This window comes from Ischnura elegans, chromosome X (genome assembly GCF_921293095.1).
Source record: "Ischnura elegans chromosome X, ioIscEleg1.1, whole genome shotgun sequence".
Taxonomy (NCBI): Eukaryota; Metazoa; Arthropoda; class Insecta; order Odonata; family Coenagrionidae; genus Ischnura; species Ischnura elegans.
This window is the reverse complement of record NC_060259.1, coordinates 13,122,641-13,144,807: the sequence shown is the minus strand read 5'-3', so window position 1 is coordinate 13,144,807 and position 22,167 is coordinate 13,122,641. Positions and strand designations below refer to the sequence as shown.

General features: G+C 38.1%; 1 protein-coding gene across 9 annotated transcripts in view; it reads left to right on the top strand.

Moving 5' to 3' along the window:
• Nucleotides 1-9,904: 9,904 nt before the first annotated feature.
• The window catches only part of LOC124171906 (protein tramtrack, beta isoform-like), a 62,176-nt gene continuing 49,913 nt past the window's right edge, over nucleotides 9,905-22,167 (top strand). For 3 of the 9 annotated variants that reach the window (XM_046551310.1, XM_046551311.1, XM_046551312.1), the window contains exons 1-5: nucleotides 9,908-10,103; nucleotides 10,595-10,721; nucleotides 11,264-11,776; nucleotides 11,876-12,049; nucleotides 19,253-19,547. In XM_046551310.1, the coding sequence (XP_046407266.1) occupies nucleotides 11,285-11,776; nucleotides 11,876-12,049; nucleotides 19,253-19,547 (961 nt within the window). In that variant the 5' untranslated portion in view covers nucleotides 9,908-10,103; nucleotides 10,595-10,721; nucleotides 11,264-11,284. Of the gene's footprint in view, nucleotides 10,104-10,128; nucleotides 10,399-10,421; nucleotides 10,504-10,594; nucleotides 10,722-11,263; nucleotides 11,777-11,875; nucleotides 12,050-19,252; nucleotides 19,548-22,167 lie in introns of those variants that run through there. The other 6 variants (XM_046551304.1, XM_046551313.1, XM_046551309.1 and 3 more) reach the window with 6 other exon arrangements.

Below are 22,167 nucleotides of genomic sequence, written 5' to 3'. Positions count from 1 at the left end.
CTCTTCTCAGTTCATTTCTTTCTATTGCAATTTTATTTTAACTTTATTAATAATAATAATTTATTCTCCGCAGACCGTACGAATGTAGGCATCAGATTCGTCAGTATATAAAGTACAACATAATTATTTAAATACAAAGTACAATATTTTCAGATATTGTGTTCTCCTCCCCACTTTGCTGACAGGACTTTACAAATTTTATTTTTTACAAATCCGATGTGCAAACAATCAAATGTTACATACCTTCAACTGAGTGCACATTCTGTCTTCAACATTTGCATAGATTCCTGTGGATGTATGTTAGGGTGTCAATCGTTTTTAAAAGATTTTTTGTAGATGAAAATCTTTTTGTTCAACCTCATTTTTTTCCTATGAAGTCACATATGAAGTTTTATCTCAACAGAATATCCTCAAGCTTTGCGAAATTGAACGCCAGAATTGAGTGGACATTTAAACGGAAAATTGTAAGTGTTGGTTCATTTTGGATCACGTTGGGTTGATTATTAAATTGTGAGTTGGTTGCCGTTAATAAAGAAGATGCAATTATTTTATCAAAGAGAATAATTGACCACCTTAATAGAGGATCCTTCTCTCATTAATGCAGCCTGGAAGCTAAATTGGTTTTACACTGTTCTCCTGATAATGTTATAGCAGAATTTGATTTTGTATCTTATGTGTAGGCAAAAGTAAAAAAAGTAGTTTGAAACTTGGACTTACTTGGACTCTTAAGGCAAGGCTTTTCACAATTTATGCTTTTTTTTAATCATTCTTTGTGCTAAATCTTGTTTATTGGTGAATATTTTGAAGAGCATTGTAAATTTATACATACTACTTTTGCCACACCTCAGGCTTCCTGAGAATGTGATTATTATTAAAGGTATTCCAGCTGTTTGCATAGGTTTTCATGCAATAAGGTGATAGAGGAGAGGTGGTCTCAGTGTCTCCCCCACCAAAAACCTGTGACTCTCGGCAGACACCCAGCCATACTCGACATACTGCACCGCATTAAAATTCACAGTTTTGTCAACGACTATTGCGATACATATCTTTTATTGCTCTTATTCCCCTAATTGTGCATTATATAAGCATTGTAAAGAATGCGTTGTATGGTGGCTACGTGCGCTAACAGCTCTAGTAAAGTTAAAAAGAATGGACCTTAAATATCCTTTCAAAGGCAGGAATTATTGTTGCGTTGTTGCGATTATTTTGGATGGTAAATAATTCTAAAGAATAAAAGTTGTTCACTCAAAAATAGCTCCTAATTAATATTAATTTGATTATCTTGAATAGTTTTCCAAAGTATCTGAAAATAAAGGAGAGGATAATGAAGTGCAAGAGGAACGGTCGGTACATTGCGACCGATTCTCGCCATTTTTGCCCTGAACACATCTCTGTTGAAGACTTCATTAGAGATTTGCCAGCGGAGCTTTCAGATTAATGCCTGAAACAGAAATTGCATTCATATGCAGTTATGAATTTGCCTACAAGTTTAATTACTCTTCACCCAGCTGCAGCTGAACGAAAGGCTGAAAATGAAGCTAAGATGCCGAAAGAGGTAAGTTTTTTATGTTTTTTTGTGAATAACCTTACAAAATTAGTTCATTGGACGGTGAGTTTTGTTCATAAATGTTAAGAAAATGTATCAAGGTGTCCATTCTACCTCTCCGAATAAGGTTCAAATAGCTTGAAATAACGAGTAACCAAGAGTGACTATAGAGTCCTTCTTGGTGAAAGAACAAGACCTTCATCTAACAGTGATTGCATTCTTTTAAGACAATTTTTTTCTTCAACTCAGCTGTTGTTTTCTCTTCATACCATGCATTATTAAACTTGTGTGTTATTCGACGTATGTATTTTTAATTTCCTTATTAATTAGATTACTGACATTAATGTTATTTTTTAGGTCCATCATAGCACAGTAGAAAATATTCTACGAGGCCACATACGTGATGCTGAGATCATTCTCATGGAAAGACAGGCAGATCACATAAGAGCTTAAAACCCTCCTTGCCTGGAAATATATATTGACTTGGGTTTTACTGCTCAGTGTCATTTCATAATGTATTGCTCATTGTTATTTACTTCACAATCCTTTCACTTTTTAGTTTCAGCGTGAGATAGGATGTTGTTCATTTTACATATTATAGTAGTATTTTAAGTTCATTGTTAACTCATTTTTAATATAAAAATTGCAATGCCACCTTTTTATGTCAAATTGATGGCAAATGGATATTCAGATAGTGTATTTCTATCGGTAATTTTTCTCCTTGGAACTTAAAAAAAAATATTGCATTTCTTGGAGTGCTTTCATGTCATGTGTTACTTATACTTACATTGTGAAAAAAATATCATTATGTTCTTTATTTACATTCTACTTATTCCTGCAGTGCATATTTCATGTTACATTTTATATATGTTTGGATTCCAAACTTGTAATGCCTCTCTTTTCTGACAGTGTGTTATTAATGATATTTTCTGTCTTATGCCCACATTTTAACTAAAATTAGAGCACATATAATTTACCAAGTCAATTACAGTTGACAATTTTTATTCATGATATTTTTTTTACTGCTTCTAAGTCATAAGTTATAATATTGATATTATTTTTACCACTTTCAAGTCACTGAGAGGAGAGAAATTTAAAACCACGTCACCACTATTTGTTGCACCATGAATGTCATTACAGTTTAGCAAAGTTGTTAAAATTGGTAATTTTTAATCCTTATTTGTGATTACTACATGTTGATAGAAAGCATTCAAGTTGAAGGTAGGGGGAAATGAGATCATGGATTGAAATTGGTTGGAAAACTTTCATAAACAGAAACCAAAGTGAACTAATGTTAGTCATCAGTTTGTCTCTCCGTTATTAGATAGATATTTTCAGGCATTCTCTAATAAAACTAAAGCAATGAGGATCAAGAATATGCAGGGAAATCAGGAACTTAGCGTGATTCACAAGATCATTCTTCACATGTAGGTGTTCATTTCTTAAGGCTTATCATCTGTGTGGATTCCCCTAAGTATCTGCTTATTTGATTTTGACTTCTATCGGTATGGTTAAATCATAGTTTATGACAATGATACGCTAAATAACTACATGAAAGACTTGTTAGATAGGAGTTCATTCTAGGAGGCGAGGGAGGAAGAAAGAACGGTTGACTGAATCATGCTTGTACCCAACCAATGCTCTGATTTTTAGAAGTACTCACTGGTAGATATGAAATTTTGTATTCATGGATTAATAAGATTGTTTTTGGAAATGGCACTTTTAGTTGTCCTATGGACATTCAGCTTTTTCAGTTTGCTGCTGACTAATCTGCGCATAAATGCAAAAATAGCCGTTATTCAACGTCCTCATTTATTTATTTACTTTTTTATATAAGTACTTTTAGTTTATGACAGGCTATTTCATTGAACGATTGCGAATGATGTCAAACATGTATTCCACCGACCACAATCGCTTCATCGGTATATCTAGCTCATCGGTGAGAATTTAAATAAATTTGACAGCAAAAACCTGGGAATGGCACTTAGTTCCTGCCAGGCGGCTGGGTGAGGTGTCTGCCGTGACGTCATCAATGAAACGTTAGACAGAAAAGTGAGACCACCTTAGTTTCTACCACCTTGATCATGCAGTACATTTACCAAACAAACTCAGATCGGTCTTAACTCAGACCAATCTGAAAAGAGAAAGTGAGCTGACATGGCACTTTGCATTACCGGCATGGATTTAACATATTAATTCTGCCATCCTTCTTCTTGCCTCCCACTGTCTTTACTATTTTGTGTTGCTGTCTTTATCAAGTGTAGTTATGTAATCTAGTTTCTGAATATGGAATGGGATATGATAGCATACATGTTAAATTATCATAGCCAGAAGGTGTTAATGGCCAATTTAAACCAATATCAGCTGCTATTGAATCGAAGGTTTAGGGAACACCTGCAGAGATTGCTATTGTTATGGAATTTACTCAGTCAATTTCTATTATAAAATCTAAATAGAAGATGCATCATGTTTAAGTATACTGGGACTAGCCACGGTGATAACTTTACATAGTCACCCGCAATGCACTAATTGAGCGAAACATCCACAGAGGAAAAATCATTCCCCTTGACTGGGATTCAAACCTGGATCCCTCGATTTCCGGCCGCATTTCAAATTTTTCATTTCAAATTATCTTATGCCATAGTTTTAAATATAAAATTATTGAGGTATGTATTAGCCTTGTCATTTGAATTCTCATGCAGAAATGCCCTAGTCGTAAATTAAATGCTCATAAATTGCAAGCGAAATGACCAAGTAATCTACAGTGTATTTTCGTATTTATTAATTTTAGGTGTGTCAGCTTCACTTCACACCTTCTGATATCAGAAAATTGTCCGTGGCCTTAGACGAGAAGACAAGTCATGTCGAATTGAAGGTGCCCAGATTGGAGGAGGGTGCCATTACTTCAGTTACCAAACTATCATCTGGAAGACATAACAGTAGAAGTGACTTCTAGATCTATGGTGGATGTGGATTTGTTTTTTAAAAGTGAAGGTTATGATAGTGGACATTCATCGGAGAATTTATTGAAGATAGTTAAGTATTATGGCTTCTGCCAGTGCTCCTTTAAATAATTTTTGTTTGAAAGAGAATAAGAGTATTTGTTTCGCCAAGTTAGATGTGGGTTAGAAGAGAAAATTGCAGATATTATTAGGGCCTACTGTGGACAAGTTTCACGATTTTAACTTTATGATTTTAAGACTTTAAGTATGTTAAGCCCAGGATTAATGAGGCTGTAACTTCCTTGTCTTAAATGTGATCAGCCTTTTATCTACAATAGACGATGCCCTGCAACAATGCCATAATTATATCATTCATCTTTACAGGAGCAGTGCAGGAAAGCATGCCTGCCCCTTGAAAATATGTAGAAGTGACTGAGAAATTAGATAGGCACGCCAAGAAGCACTTGCAGGGGGAGAAGAAAAATAAGTAATGTGTAATTTCTTGTGTTAGATTATTGTGCCAAAGAAGTCTAATAAATATATTGTACATGAAATCGATGCCATATATATTTAAATTCTTGTCCAGACCTAGTATTTATTGGTAACGAAAAAAATTCAGCCCTAACCTAAATGTGTCCTTTGAGTGACCTGAAAGTGTCCAGAGCAGACACTTTCAGGACGTCCGTAGGCAGCCTTTTTTACTGACATGCAGCGGACATCCTTAGGCATAAATGCGGATGGCCTACGGATGTCCGTAGGCCACTTGGCGGACAGTCACCGAATGTCTTAAAGATATCCATGCTGTGTGGGGCCTTTTAACATACAACTAAGAATGGTCCCAAACACCCATAATTTGGATAGAGGACACCTAAGCAGGCAGTCCTAGCCCATTTCACCATCAAATTTCTTTTCGTTAATACTAGGTTGTGGTAGTAATTGCTGCTCGGAGGCATTATGTCCTAATGCCCTCACCACCCGCCCATTGAGGCAACTTACTGGAAGGTATGCAGATGTACACCGTACTGCATTTTTCCTGAAATCAAAATAAATATATGAATGCTTTGCCATCATTGTTAAGGAAATTTAAAAAATAAGGACCAGAATTCAGGGAAATTGATAATAGGAAGTTGTATGAACGCTGACCATCCCTTTGCCAGTGGTAGCCTTCCCTTCCGACACTTTTTGATATATCTTTGGGCTGTGGGCTGAATTCTGAATGTTAAATAACTTGTTATAAATGAATAGAGGAGTTGTATTAACTACTGAAAATCACAGGATGGTCAAATGTCAGACACATATACTTATTTTTTCATGAATGATAAAGTATCACCATTTGAATAAGAAAAATTGAGATGATTTTTCCAGATTATTTTGAAATTTTTTCTGCCAATCCATGAATTTATGATAGAGAAATTCCCAATCTAACCAAGTTTCCAGAGGAGTGGCAACTTTGTTAAGAAGAGTGAGTTATAAATTATTTGATAAATTGAGAATAATATTTTTAAACATATGAATCTAACCAGGGTTGGCAAGTGAAACGCAATGAAAATGCTTCGTTTCGATCCAGAGGGAAACGAAAATATAAGGCCTGGGTTTAGTTCAATTCCCGCACGAAATTAAAATCACCAAAGAGTTTAATTTCGACCCGGGACGACTTTTTACTCCCAGGAACAAAACTAAATTAATCGAAACTCCAATGCTCATAGTTAAGTTCCGATCCCAGAAGTTGGGTAGAGGAGGATTAAAGGGAATACTTTAGACCCACTACATTTCACATACGTGTGAAGAGGCTAAGCATTGAGCTTAAAAGTCGAATGGATAGTTTGCATTCACCGTTATCCTGTTAATGGTAAAAATATGAGAGCCCCATACATCTAATGCCGGCAGGCCGATCCTCTACTTCATTCAACCATAATTCGTACTCGATGTATGTTCGAAGGTGAAGCACGAGGTCCCTGCAGTGCAAAACATTATCTGCGTTTTGTTTCATGCCAGAGTTTTGGTTAAGTTTCGACACAAAGTAGTATTGACTCCGATTCCAGTTCGACCCCGAGTTTAGCTCTCTGTGTTTAAATCCATTTTGCTTCATTTCTACGTTCGGCTCCTTGGAATGAAACTATTGAAATTTTACTGGTTTTGCCTTTCGTTTCGTTTCACTTGCCAACCCTGATTCTAACCCTTTATTTAGAAACAAAAATTTTTTATTGTAAGTATTTAATGAGTATCCTGCATTAAAAACATGCTTTAGTAAGTGCAACTGTGGATTCGCCTCCAGGAACAAAATGAGAACATTTTTTGCTTTGCAAGTTCTTACATAGTCTGGAAAGCAGTAAAATTACTTATTATCTTCCTATTATTAATTTTTTTAGAATTATTCAGTAACTATGGTATTGATTTGTATGTGTGAAGGTAAAAACAAAATGTTTGTAAGAATGAGATGAATTTATGTTTGTTCGAATTTTCTGAATTGAAGTAATTGAAGTAATTTCTGAAGTAATTGTGTTTTTATATTTCAGGGAGGGTCCAGATGCTCCCCCTTGCTATGCCACTAATCCCTACTGCAAACGCTCTAAAAACTCAAGGCATCCAATGGTCTCATTCATTTGATGAAAAGCCTTTAGGCGTGTGTTCACTGTATTCCTTCATTCATGTGGGAAATGAGGATTTTCAACTATGCGTTATAGTTAAGTCAGCCACAGTTTCAGGGAATTGTTAACCACATTTACATTCTTCACATAGACTTTTACAGAAGAGCGTAAATCAATTGTAATGATTAAATGAGAAAGCGGCAACTGCCGAAATAATCAGGATTTCTCGTAGTCCACTGTACTGAGTTGATGGAGTAGCCTGGAGCTCAGTGTATATTTTTTTACTGACACCCCAAGAATTTTTATTTGTGTGTTATTATTGATGAACGGCCAGTTTGTACTTAGTTATAAATTAAGGTCATGGCGAAATATAGTCAATAGGATCATTGTTGACACAAGCACTTGGGAGAGAGCTTACTGCAATTGTGTACAGACACTTGTAAGTCGAAGAATGTAATGACATATCCTCTTTCCAGAAAATATAATGATATCTCCTCATCTATTCTATCGTCTTTCCTAGTATTCAAAGTATTCTCCTTAATCTGATGAAAATCTCAAAGAGAGAATACAATGGGAAGCTAAAACCTACAATAAAGGAGGAATGCTCTTTGGAAGATTGCTCTCCCTCAAATGAATAGTTCCCTTAAATTACTTAAGAAACACTCTTTCTTTATAATGTTCTTTTGATCCGATGGAAGCTCTGATATTTTTATCCTAAGTAGTCAAAACTAATGTAACTTTATATACAATATTCCAGTAATAATCAATAAAATGTGTATCCCTTCATGCTTGCCAAACACATGTGCAACTAAGGCCACAATCATCTCAGGAAGGCCACAGATCGGCAAACCAAATGTTTGTGAATATAAGTATGATAATGGTTGCTGTTGATAAAAGCCGGAAAGGCAAAGGTCCGTATTTCGATTCCCAGTCCTGGGGAATTTTTTCTCATGGCAATTTTTGTGCATTTCACCGCCATTCACGCGGCAGGGTTAGAAATATTACACACCAAGTTTTGCGCGGCTTTAGCACAGGTTTACGGCTCTCAACCGGTTGTGGCTTCTTGGAAATCCTTTCTCCCTCGCATTGCTATCCTTGATGAACCGCGAGGGCCTAATACCTAGTACCATGAGCCTCGGTATAATTGCCATGGGAATTAAAGAACCTGGATAACGTAGTGGTTTGCGCATTGACCCGGAAAGCCAAAGGTCCGTGGTTCAATTCCCGGTCCTGGGGAATTTTTCTCATGGCAATTCTTGTATATTTCAGTACTGTTCACGCGGCAGGGTTAGAAATATTACACATTACTAAGTACTTTTATTCAGGGGCGCAGCTAGAAATTAAGGCTAGGGGGGTTTCAGGACCAAAACACTGGGGTGTCTGAGGGTGTGGAATACCCGCCAGGGTAAGCGGGAGGTGCGGGCCCTCTCCATGAAAAATTTTCAGATTAATGGTTCAAAATGGTAAGTTTTACGGTCTTCTGAGGGATTTTGTATCAATATTTACACTATTCTATAAGTAATATTAATCAAATTAAGTGAAATGGATTAAAATTAAAAAATTCTCTGAGCTCTGGGGGGGGTCTTATCCCCCAAAACCCCCCTCGCTGCGCCACTGCTTTTATTTGCATTTAACTTTCTGATATTATGTAATTCTTGGTTTACTGCAAAGACTCAACTACTTGAAGGGGAAGGAGAGGGGTGCCGACCAGGGGGCATTCTACCCTATGTATCACTTAAATTGACTGTAAATAAAAACTTTAATGTTTTATCTCAATTAATCCTTCACATTTAATTCTCCGAAACTCGTTATTTTTAATTGAATGGTGGTGGCCCTGATGGGCATAACCAGATTGAAGGAGGTATTATATTATTAGTATGAAGGAATTATTGCATTAATATTCATATATTTGGGATTGGGTATTATGGCTACCCAAATGTGGCTATCCAGACTTCATGCACATAATGGTGCCATAATTGTAACTCACTATGGTGATAATGGCATGCCACATATTGGCCATAACTTTTGTGTTGACTGAGTAAACTAATAAATACGTATCTCTCAGAAGAGTTACTTTGGAATATTATCTTTCAGCAGAGAGTATAGGTCGTATGATATAAGAACATACAGGACCGGCCCTAGCAGGTGCAGGGCTAGGGGCGAACCTTCAGTGTGGGGCCCTTCACTTAAAATATTAAACTCTATACCCCATCTACAAACTCGAGCATTTTGAATCCCTACCACTCTCTGGCTAAGTATGTGTTCCCCTCCCAAATTCAGACTTCGTAATTACGCCGTTACGATACCTTGATTCAATACTATCGTATATTTTAATTTTTTCACGAACTCAAAGAGCGGGGCCCGGGGCGGTCGCCCCACCCTAAGGCCGGCCCTGAGAACATATATTAGACAGGCATATTTCGATTTGAATTCAAGGTATTTGAAAGCCCGATTGTGCATTTATATACCAAGCATAGTCTATCGGTCATGTCTTTTGCAATGTGGAAATGATGCATTGAACACAAGAGCTTCATGATGTTGCCATGAAAATAAATGGATAGTGTCGACCGTGTCGACACTGCTGAATTTTAGTATGACAGACACACTCAAAAAAACCGCGTTAAGTCCACGAAGGGAGATTCTCCGCAATCGATCGAAATACCTAAAGCGAAATTTTAAAATTTGTCTGCGTAACGTGAATTGAAAATTTAAAGCTAAATAAAACTCGGAATTATCCGAAATAACGATAAACAAAGATTAGCCTACAAACAAGACCAATCAAATCCGGTTCCTTCGTCTGTTCCCGCTGGTTATCAAGCGGTCATTCGGGGCATTCGGGTCCGCTTTCCTTTGTTACTTTGTTATGACTAGTAGTTACTTGGTTGCACAATGGCGTTGGGGAGAAAAGAAATATCACAAACATTGATCTGTTGAGTTGTGTCAAGGTATGCGGGCTCCTCCAGAGTTCTCTCTTAATATTGGCTGTGAAGCGGCATCTCTTTGAGATCGTCTGTTGCGGTTTGATCTGTAAGTAAATCCTACCGCAATTATTTTGCCCTCACTTCGTCACTTGTTAATTACATTTGCGTTTGTTTATAAAGATTTATTTTCTTTGGAACTTTACTTTCATTTTTGCCTTTTATAATGACTGCCACTGTTTATTGCTCATGAGTAGGCAGAATCTAATTTTTTATAAGTAAGAAATCTAGCTGTTGAACTTAACATAGTTCTGTTGGAATCGGTTTTTAGCAGAACGTGGCCGTTAAGTGAACTGTTGTTATACAATTGAAATCGTCGCATGGGGTACATTTGCTCTTAATTGGTAATTGATGATGTTTTATCAAACGTGTCATTAACCCTGTACGTGTTTAAATTCACTTCAATTGTGTAGTCTGCTTTGCATTTGGGGCAATTACAACATAGGACAGTAGGTCATCGGTGGCTTGTGTGTATGGCACATGTGGTTACGTATTTCACTTATTTATTTTCTCGTGTATTGATGTCGAACTACATTACAGTTCACCTTCGCAAGTCGGGCTGGTGTGACAAGTCGCCAATTAATTATATTGAGTGTGTCAACTGAGGTCCTGTCAGTCTTGTTTCCGAAGTCGAGTGGCAGTTGTTTTTGTTTTTCGATGACTCCATGTAAGTTAATGAGGGTATTGAAAATATTTTTCACTATCCATGTAAGTTAATTACTGAACAGAAGAAGGAAGTGAGCTAGTATATTTTTGTATATATATTATCTGCGTATTTTAAAGATTCTGGTAAACATCATATACAGATACACGTATCTGTCTTGTATATATATCTATCATATTTTTAAAAATCTCTGCTTCTCTTCTTGGGTATTTTATGGGTAGATTCAAGTGAATTATTTCTTCTGAACTGGATTCTGGAATCAAGTTAGTGTGACAGTCCACAAGTTAATACTTCGTTGGTTTTTGGATGAGCGCGGATTTTATTTTGAGGATCATTATACCCTTCGACCAAACTAATCATTTGGTACACCTTTCAGAACTGCATTTTCTTTTTGCTAAATTATTTTTTCATATCTAGCCCAATTTTCAAATAAACTTGTTATCTTCAATATTTTCCATTAAGGTGGTGCAATTGCATATGTATAACTTTCTTTGTGAATTATTTATTTTATGAAATTACTTTTCGTCCAAACCATTCTGTTTTAGGTTACCCAGAAGAAAATTAAAATGGAGCAGCAATTTTGTTTGAGGTGGAATAATCACCCAATGAATTTGGCAGATGTACTAAGCAGCCTTCTTCAGAGAGAAGCATTGGTGGATGTGACCCTTGCTTGTGATGGGCAAACATTCAGAGCACATCAGACTATCCTTTCGGCATGCAGTCCATATTTTGAATCACTATTTATACAGAATCATCACCCACATCCAATAGTAATACTGAAGGATGTTAATTATACAGAAATGAGGGCTCTCCTTCAGTTTATGTATAAAGGCGAGGTAAACGTAAGTCAAAATTTACTGCCCATGTTCCTGAAGACGGCTGAAGCCTTAAAGATTAGAGGTTTGACTGACAACCATGTGAGGAAGCCTGAGACACAGGCAGAGATGACAACACAAGTTGTGAGTGACCTGGACCGGCCACCCTCAGCCAAAAGAGGACGAAAATCGTCTGGTTCTGTCGAACCCTCAAATTCTGATAGATTTCTTTCAGATTCTCAGGTGAATTTGCCAACTTTCATTTGGAATTGTTTTATGGCTATTTAATTTGTATACCTTTTTGGAAGTCCTGAAAATTTTATCCCTTGCTTTTCTTTTCAGTTGTCTTCTAATTGTAACTATTCTAGCCCCATGGGAGTTATACCAAAGAGCCTTGTTCCAGAGTCGGATATGCCTGACATAGTGGAAGTTGTTTCACCAGTGGAGGAAATAAAGCAGGAACTAGATGCTAATGGGACTGAATACCATGAACCGTTCCACAGTATGGATGGAATGGTTAGTTTTCTGTCATTCTGAGCTCATATTTGTCTTATGGTGAAATTTCTTTGTGTGTGTGTGTGCGTGTGTGTGTCTGTTGATTTATTTCATAAGTGTAGTTAACAGCTTCATATTCATTTCCTTTGTTTTTTAATTTTTTTAAGGACTTTAAATTTTTAGTTTTTCTAAACAATGATGTGGTGGGATGAATGTACATATACAACTCGGCAGTGTTTATGGAGAGCTTGTCACAGGGACAGCTTTTTAGGATAAAAAACTGGGATTGCTCACTTGAGGACGTATTAAAATCTGCAGATCCAGATAGGGTCAGTAACTGAATGTGAAGATATCCAACGGCGTTTATTTGGTGAGAAGAAAGTTGAGGTTATAACTATATGAAGAGGCTGAGGGAGTAATGGCTGGGGTGAGGATGAGCACATTACCCAAAAATTCATGTGTATTTATATACATTGTCAAATTTGCGCGGTAAGGCACAATTTGGAGTTCCATTTAAAATCCATTATCTAATTAGAAAAGAAAAAAATCGCCAAGTAACTAAATTAAGCGAATGGGAATGAGTTGTGACAGTGATTTATAAAATTAAGAGAGAGAAAAAAAATTAACCTTCACCGGGACTCGAAACCCAGGATGCAAGTGGCCAAAGACAATGGAGGAGCGCCTCAGACCTCTCGGTCACCACAGTAGTTGAGAGGGAGCGATTGCTCAAGGGAAGTCGTGGTGCGTGAAATATTAACATGCGAATACCCTAGCACAGCGGTCCTCAAACTTTTTCTTTCCGCAACCCATTTTAGTCCATATGTTTTAGCCAAATGCATATATCATGTCGTAAATCTGTATATAATACATACTTTATGCATGTCTGATGATCCCTGGTTTCACCATAAGGATATTATTTGCGTATTTTAAAGATTCTGGTAAACATCATATATGGATACACATATCTGTATTGTATATATAATTTATCATATATTTAAAAATCTCTGCTTCTCTTCATGGATAGTTATAATTTGAGATTTATTTCTGAGTTTAACTTAACACTGAGTAATACTGGGATAACTTGAACTGAAAAAAACTTAAATAAAAAGTGTTGATTGAAAGTAAATTGAAACAGTTTCCAAACTTAAAAAAATCTGAGTAAAGAACTTTTGACTGAAAGTTAAGTAACTTAAGCAAACTTTCCCAATAACTTAAGATTAAGTTTTAAAAGGTGTACAAAACTATATCCTAAGTTAATAAACTGAGAACAGTGTTACTGTGGAAAAAATAACTTCAATGAGAACTTTAGTGGAACCGTTCCCATAATCAAGTTAAAATACTCACCAGTATGCATTGATTTTACACACTTCACTTGCTGCAAAAAAATTGTTTGGTCAGTTACTTCCCTAGAATATTCACAGCTTCAGCCATTTGTTGGTTTCACCAGAGAAGTTCTGTATGAAGTAATGTCACGTTGAGTCTCCTATAAACCTCAATTGCATAGCTAGAAAATGGTGACATGCTGGTTGTGCTGTGTTACGTGTGCCATCTTGATATTTGACATGCATGTACGTAGTAGAAGGTGTGTCTGCTGATGTCCATCGCCTGTCGTTAAAGTGGTTCCAAATTTCAGGGATCGATTTTTTTCTCACTACGAAGCTTCGTCAAACAGTAAGTGTAGGTGAATGGTAAGGCTGGTGTTTTGAAGAAGGGTTGTCTACCATCTGAGTAGTGTAGGGAAAGGGCAATGCTATCCTTTTAATGTAGGTTTCACATTAAATACATCAATGGTGAGCGAGGGGGGGTGGGTTTTGGGCATAAAAACCCCCCAGAGCCCAGGGAAATTTTTAACTTTATTCTATTTAACTTAATTGGATTTATATTTCTTTTGAGTAGTGTAAGGATTAATAAAATATCCCTCAGAAGGCCGTAAAACTCACCATTTATCTGAAATTTTCTTCTGGCAGTGGGCCCCCGCACCTCCTGCTTCCACTGTAGCAGGTATGCCATACCCCCAGGCTCCCCAGTATTACCGTATTTGCACGAATCTAAGACGAACCCCTCTTTTTTGGGGCTCCAACAGGGAAAATTTTTTTTTTCCTAATAACGATACGAATAAACGATGAATGCGGGAAAACGATCAAATCCGGGAATGTTTGGCTGGGTTGCCTATGTCCCAGGAAACACAGAATTTTTGGCGCGTAATTATGATGTTCAGTAAAGGATCCAAACAAGATTTTACCTAATTACAGGAATTCTAGTACTTTATCGAGACACTTAGGTCATATTGGTTATATGGTCCGAAGACGAATGAAATTAAACTAGTGAAAATGAAACCTGACTTTATTAAACCCACACAGAAAACACTCAATGGTTTAAAGTCAAGCCATCCTGGAAAGTGGAGAACCACTTGCTTGAGGTGAAGTTCGGAACTGATGCTATCGTGTATGGCGTATGCAGAGCATAGTGCAGTGGGTGAAGCATGACCATATGACTGCGCCATGAAATTTTTTGTCCTTAAGATACTCATTCTTTTCTAATTGGCGTAGCACCAGATGAGCAGATGAATTCTGATTGTTAGTAGGGAGAAACAAAATATCCTTAGAAGATATCCCTTCGTCAGTAACTCTGACAAGTGAGACTTATGGTATAACTCGTAAATTGATAACTGATAATAACCTGATATCCTGCTTTTGGAAAAAAAATTCCGCATTAACTGCTGAGAAGCTCAGCTACGAGGATATCGAGTTTCGCCAAAATCACCGTTGTATTTTTCCAAATAGTTCCTTGCTTAAAAATGCTTAAATAACGTCAGAAATACGTCGTGTTTGATATCATTCTTTTTTTAATTACGTGCACATCACTAATATCTCAATCTAATAAAAGTATAACACCAATTGCCGAAATTCATTTTTAGACACCTTTTGGGCCAATTGGTGATTCATGCAGCAGTTGACCTCCAGGAAAGGGGAACTTTGAAGCAGGTAGGCTGAAAAAAGTCAGCGGGCGAGAAAGGGAGAGGCGTGAAAAGATTTCTTTTGTTGTCAAGTAACTTGATATTTTCATTCGAAGCTAAGGTCTTTGTAATACGATCCCTGCGCCAGCTGGGACCTTTTGTTTGATTTTGGAGAAGAGGAAAGCTTCAGAGGGGGGGAGGCGAGTGCTGAATCGAGGGGATAACGGATCTTGGGAAATGTGCTAATGTTACTCTCCCACGACACTGATCTTCTCCCAATGGTAGTTCCATCTCCTGGGGAAGATTCATACTATGTGTCTGTTGTTATTAGCCATAAATGACACATTGCATTTATTTCATCTCATTTTCGTCTAACGATGGATGCGGGAAAATTATTCGTCGGGACCGAGATCTTCAAATGATCAATGTGGGAAAATGATACTTCGGGGAACGATAGATGCACGAAAAAATTACATTGTCTTTGTGGAACTTTTGGGACCAGAAACGGCAAACGAAGAATGCGGGAAAATGATCAATGCGGGAACGATAGATCAAGGTTCCACTGTATAACTTTTCTTTTGAAAGCGGCAGTGTAATGACTTCTTTTCTCTGCCATCGTGATACTCTGAAGGGCACTGGATCACAACTGAATCGATCTCTCTAATCAGAGGCAAATCATGTTCCCTTCTTACCGTTGCTCTGAGAAAAATGCAACAACTTTGTAGCAGTTTATTCCGCGACGGCATTGAGGCTTTAACGTTACAATTTAGGTAAATTGTAACCAATCACATGAACATTTTGTCAGTTGATCAAGCTTTAACTGGAATGGAGCCGAACCCAGGCTAAAGCAGGCGATCTCGCAGATACGGCAGAAGTGCGCCCGGCGACTGATCGGCACGCACCGAATCTTCGCCTGCTGCCTAAATATGGAAAATGTTTTTTTACGTGAAAGCAAAATTAAATTAGCTAAATTACTGTTCAGCTCTTTTTGACTGTGATTTTTCGTTGTATAGCTATCAGGTGGCAAACTCAGGTATCCATATTTTTTACGTAAATTATGCAACCCGATTGACATCGAGAATTTTGCATCCGATTGTAAGACAAACCCTCTTTTCTGCAGGAGTTAGGAGGGAAAAAAAACCTCGTCTTAGATTCGAGCAAATATGGTAGTTGTACCTGAAACCCTCCCTAGCTTTAATTGCTAGCTGCGTCCTTGAAATTCATAGTAGTGCATATACTTGATAGGTGTAATGACGTATTTGTATGTATTCTGATTCTTCAGGGAGTGGTACACTGCTTCACCAAGCGCAGTGGTTAAGGTACAAATGTCACTTTCAAAATTATTGGCATGGTGAGCAAAACAAGAGACTAATATTTTTGATTGGAGAAGTTGCAATTGTTTGAGAACAGCAACTTGTTAGCACAGATTTGCTTGTATACTTCATTCGATTCTGTGCTTCTCTGTGGAAGTGGGAGCCATACTTGTACCAGGAAGAATGTAGTCCTCTTGCATCTATGGATTATAATTGTCTTCATCAGCCTTCACGCTATCATCTCTGGAGATAGCATGGTCCATTTGCACCTCCTTGGGCTCATCATGATCCTGAAGGAGTTTGAGAATTTTTCTCTTCATAATTACAGTGTAATCTGGAGAAACTGATATGCTCTGATGCTGGCATCCAAATATTTAGTAATGCACGTGTTAAATAATGTTCCATTTACTTACATTAAAATGGTCATCTGGTGTAGGTTTCATTTTAATAGATACAAAATGGCATGGAAGAATATTCTCTTGATCCCTTTTTGCCAGTCTTCACTTGGAAACACATATTATTTCCATATTTTCCTATTCCAGAATGCACTCCAATTTAAATTTGCTTGTGAAACACAATTTTATGGCTCAGACACGGCACAAAATACAGTAACTACGAATGTAAACAAAGTTTCAGTTGCTAGGAAGCGATGTTTGATTGGTTTGATTTCGTCACATAGTATAGAAGATGGCTGCCGATCGTTTTTGCTCAAGGTTCAAAATAAGAATTTTATCCGTTATATTAACATAGATGCGTATTACAGTGGGCAAAAATTTGTAATTCAAGGTTTTTTTTATAGGAATCTGAAATAAATCTCAAATTATAACTATCCACGAAGAGAAGCAGAGATTTTCAAATATATGATAAATATATATTGTAACCCCACCGCGCGGGGCACATTCGGGGAGGGGGAGATTGGAGGGCAAAAGGGGAGGGCGGAGGTGTAGCGGGGATATTCCGTGCACCTGGGGCGAGGGAATGGGATTTTGGGAAAGGGTAGGAGGGGGAAGTTTAGGGGTGATGAGACCTGAGACAGGAGCGTTCGGATAAAGAAAGCCGTTCGACTGCGTAGTTCGCTCAACATAAATTTAATGAGTTTAAATATGATCATTTACAAATACAAGATAATCAATGGCAAAAGTAACAATTAACTTCTTCTCCTTGAATTCAATGAAATACAACGCATAATTCACTATGCTGCACAACAGAAAAATTTCAGTCCTTAACCTAAACCCAAAAAAAAAATCACGCTACACGTTTTCACATTCACAACCCATACAAAACCACAAGAAAAGGGGACAAATAAAAAAAAAAACAAAAAGAAACGGGGGAATGGAAATATGAAACAACGAAATAGATATTGCACTGAAATTCACACGGTAATAGGGGAAAGTACTGTCCTCTTCTCTATTTGTGCGGGGGGAATTTTACAAACGTTTTTAATGAATTCTCTTCTTGACTTGGTGAAGTGGGAATTTTCTTCTGTTCCTTGGGGGGGGAATGGGATTTCGTGGCTTTTTCTCTTACAGTTTGTTGAATTTTCGGGGCTCTCGATCTGCTGATCGTGGCGATTCCGTTCCGCGGTGTAGGCTGCTCTGCGTCAACTCCGGCAGGTTCACGAGTGGGAGATGGCCTCTATGCGACAGTTGGGAGATCCTTTCATCGGCACCACGAGTCTACCTTGCAACTCCTACTCGCATTGGGCACCCTCTCTCTTTCTCTCTCTCGGGATCTCTCCACCAACTTTTTTCTCTGCCTCCCCAAACTCCGCCTACTCTTGGGAGCGTTTTTTGTTGCTTGGAATCGCCAAAAAAATAGAAGCCCATTTCCTCCGGTGCACCACGTTATATAGCCATTGAGGGGAGGAAACACCGGGGAGGGGGGGGTCAGGGGAAAGAAAGGGATGATGCACTTGGGGCTGGACGGTCACTTCACCAAGGACACGAGGAGGGGGGGGAAACCACGTTCTTCTTCGTCTTAATAGTTCGACTTGCACACTTTAGGGGAGGGGGGGGGAAAGCATTACACATTGTGGGGAGGAAAATAGGGAAACATCAAATGGGGACTCAATGATTCATGACACTCACGCACACATTCACACGGACACATATCAAAAGAAAAAAAACGGCCTTCCTTTACCTCGCACTCCCGTCTCATGCGCCACTATGTAAGCGGGCAGAATGCACCGGTTACAATATACAATACAGATATGTGTAACTGTATATGATGTTTAGCAGAATCTTTAAAATGTGCAAATAATATATGGTGTGACTAGGTATCATCAGACATGCATAATATACAGATTTGCAAATCTGTTTACCAATGTATTTCGAAGTCTTAAAAATGTACAGATAAAATCCTTTTGGTGCCACTATGGTAACTCAAACCCGGGTTTATGTGGAAGAAAGGTGTGACTTTTTTCGACATTACCTATATAGTTTAAGAAAATGACATTGGCATTGAGATCCTAAGCATCACTCTCCCTCAGAGTTCTGGATCATTCACTTGCTGAGGGAGAACTTTTCATTGAGGGAAGAAATCACTCAAGTGTGTGTCAATGGCAATGAATTAAGGGAGTCCCATGTGAGGTGGAGAGGAGTTGCTGGGGAGTAGGGGGTTACTAGGTTGCAGTTGGTGATGTCATCAACTTATCTGCTAAAGGGTTGAGACAGGAAGTGTCCTGTGGCGAATAGCTCAACAAGTAGGCGACAGACTTAGACACTGAAAAATATGGATCTCTTTTATTGTCAAATTCTATTGGAATCTAATTGGAAGGAAAAGTTAGTGAATTGGCTCATTTTGTCGCCCAAGTTGTGCTGAAACTGAGTCCTGCACCACGTACCATGTAAATAGGTATATGTACCAGGCACTGATGAGTGAATTGAGATGTTCTACCTGTCTTGATGTTATAAATTCCTCTGATGTCTGCTTAAATGAGTCATATCTTGTTTTTAGGAAAGCCGAGTGCAGGTGTCTCAGTCTTTCTCTGGATGTGGGGACGATTTGTCCCTTCCGGTGTCAGTGGAGCACGATGACTCGGTCTCTGCTCACCCAATGAACTCGAGTGATATTGGGTCGGCACGTGTGGAGCCGAGTGTAACCCATCAAATCAACTCAGCAGACTCGCAGCACCACATGGAAGCAACACCTCATCATTTAGATGAGAAGCCCCCCCCATTGCATCACCACCTGGATACCAATGAACAGGAGATGATGGCCAGTAGCCAGGAGCCACTCGAATTGTTTGATGGTAAGACATTTTTTTCCCTGCCATGGCAAAGTTTTTCTGAAGTGAATCACAGATTTCCCATGTTTCATGTACATTGTTTCTCTGATTTCTCTTTCCTATAATTGTGTGTGCTGAAACTGCTTTTATTGCGCATGCCATGGTCCTTGCTTCAAAAAGAAAAAACTTTGAAATTGCCGTTGATTTTTTTCATGTACGTTTTCACAATTACCTTTGCGTTGCTTATGGATAGTTGAATTTGTTTTTGGTTTAGAGTGGTCCATTTTTTATTATATTGTTGGCTAGTGGCACTGTGCGACAATTGGTGTGTATTTTGGTTGTTGTTCAGGTCAGCAGATGCTTTCAGGTTGCGATCACAGGAATGTCAGATTGTGAGGGCTTTGAATTGTATTAGAAGTGATTCATGAATTATTTTTGCTGTGTAAAGTAGGCAGTCATCTAAGACAAACCAAGAATGGAAGGTTCCTATGATGTGGTTGATTAGTGAACTTAAGGAGTTGATACTGTGGATATAATGGCACTGATTGAATCTCTTCATCATTGAACGTGGGAGTGTGACTAGTCCATCAAAACTGTTCCTCACTTATTCTTCAATGCTTTCGCAGATCAGATGTCCCACTCTTGAGGGAGACTGTTTCCTCCTGACGTAACTGTAAACCCAAAAATAGGATCTCCAAAGCAATGGGTCAGTTGTAAATTTTTTTACAGTGGCCTCAATTACCTTTTTGTGGTATGTTCAAGCATCCCCATTGTTGTAAGTAAACTCCAGCTGAAGGTCATTTGGTCTATCATTTATGTTGTGACAGCTGTTACTATGTAGCTCAAAATCGATGCATAATTCTGAGCAAAAAATTGAAGTACTTGGAGCAGGACTGGGGGCACCACTCGCCAAAGCTCTGCCAACGACATTGCCCATTTACAATGCTGCACCCCCACTCCGATTCTGTCTTCCAAGGTGTTGGAAAGATGGCATTCCAATATTCTAACACTTCATTACTTCTGATGAAAAATACATAGTTGTATAAATCAGTGTCAATTTTATTATCATTAGCCTTCGTATTAATATGGTTATTATCCTAGTCCAAGTTCACCTACTTGGGTGCCATAGGATTTCCATTTATTTTCAGTGATAACTGTTGGAATTCGACATTAATCCTTCAATTCAAGTTTTTCCAATCAGACTAAAAGAAGCTATTTGAAAATCACAGTGTATACTTATCCTGCTAAGTTGTACACAATTCTGAAAAAGAATTTTATTTTTTATCAGTGGAAGAAATGACATTTTGGCAATTATTTTGAGTGAGATATTAACAGAATTTCAGCGGTGAAAATTTTAAGCGAAATTCGATAGGCACATTGTGTGACTTCCCAGGAAATTGAACAATCATCGGGGGAATCTAAGCGTCAAAGGATAATAACCACGTCGAAAGTAACTATGTTGCCAATTTCAGAAAACCACCCTCGGCCCTTCATCAGCCCATGCCTATGATTTTTTTTTTCGTTTCCAAATCACGTAGAACATAGTATATGCCTCAGAAGGAAATATCAAGTTTCACTAGAACAATCAGTGTGTGTTTCATTCCCACCCTATCTCACCAACTGACCCTTTTTGGCCTACCTGCTTCAATTTTCCATTTCTGGAGGACAAATGCTAGGTGAGTGACTTTCTGGGCCTGAAGGTGTCTTGATAGCTTTGGCTATTGGAAGACATGCCTGAGATTTAAAAAAGAATGAGACCAAACGCCACGCATTTCTGAGGATATTTTAGTTTTTTCAGCTCTAATTGATTGCCACTAAGTTTTCTAGTTACAACTAGACTATGCTAATATTCAACAATGTCCAGACAGCTCAATTGTTAAAGAAACGAGTGTAGCATTAGCCCCTCAAACAAGTCGAGACGGACTGGGAATGCCAACTGCATACATCACGTAGCTCGCCCAGCTTCGCTTTGAAGGCGACGACGTCACAGCATAGTAAGATCTGATATGTTAGTCCTTGACTCCCTCATTCATAGTCTCGTTGCTTGAAAGGCATAGGGATCGCACTCCTTCCCCTCCAACTCACCTTTCCATGCTTCTGCTCCCCACCCCTTGCTCTCGAGATTGCTGAGCTGTCATCTCATTCTGTTCCCGCACCTCGTCGCATGTGAAATCAATGTTGTAAAAATTGTCAATTATGTTGCAATTAAATTAAGGATATCAGCGGCATCTCAAGAGGTGAGGTCAGGGGGTCCGGACCCTCCCAATGTATAAAAACACAATTTTTTCCTTCAGAAAAGAAAACAAAATATTGAAAACTCATGTATTTGGAAAAGAGTTATTAAAAAAATGAAGTGTATTCAATTATGAGAAGTGTTAAAATTAGGTTAAAATTCTATACTTTGTACCCTGTTATTAAAAAATTTCTACCCCTGGTTTTGGACCCCCACCCCAGACAAAATTCTTGGCTACCCTACTGAGTGACATACAGTAGACACGTTATTGTGAAGTTCACGGGACCGAAAAACTGGAGGTTCGTAATAACTGAGTTTGTATGAATGTTTCTTTTAGGAATTGTTGAAAAAACTGTGTGTAATATACGCGATTAAAGTATGCGCAAGTATATATTGTAATGGTTCAGATAC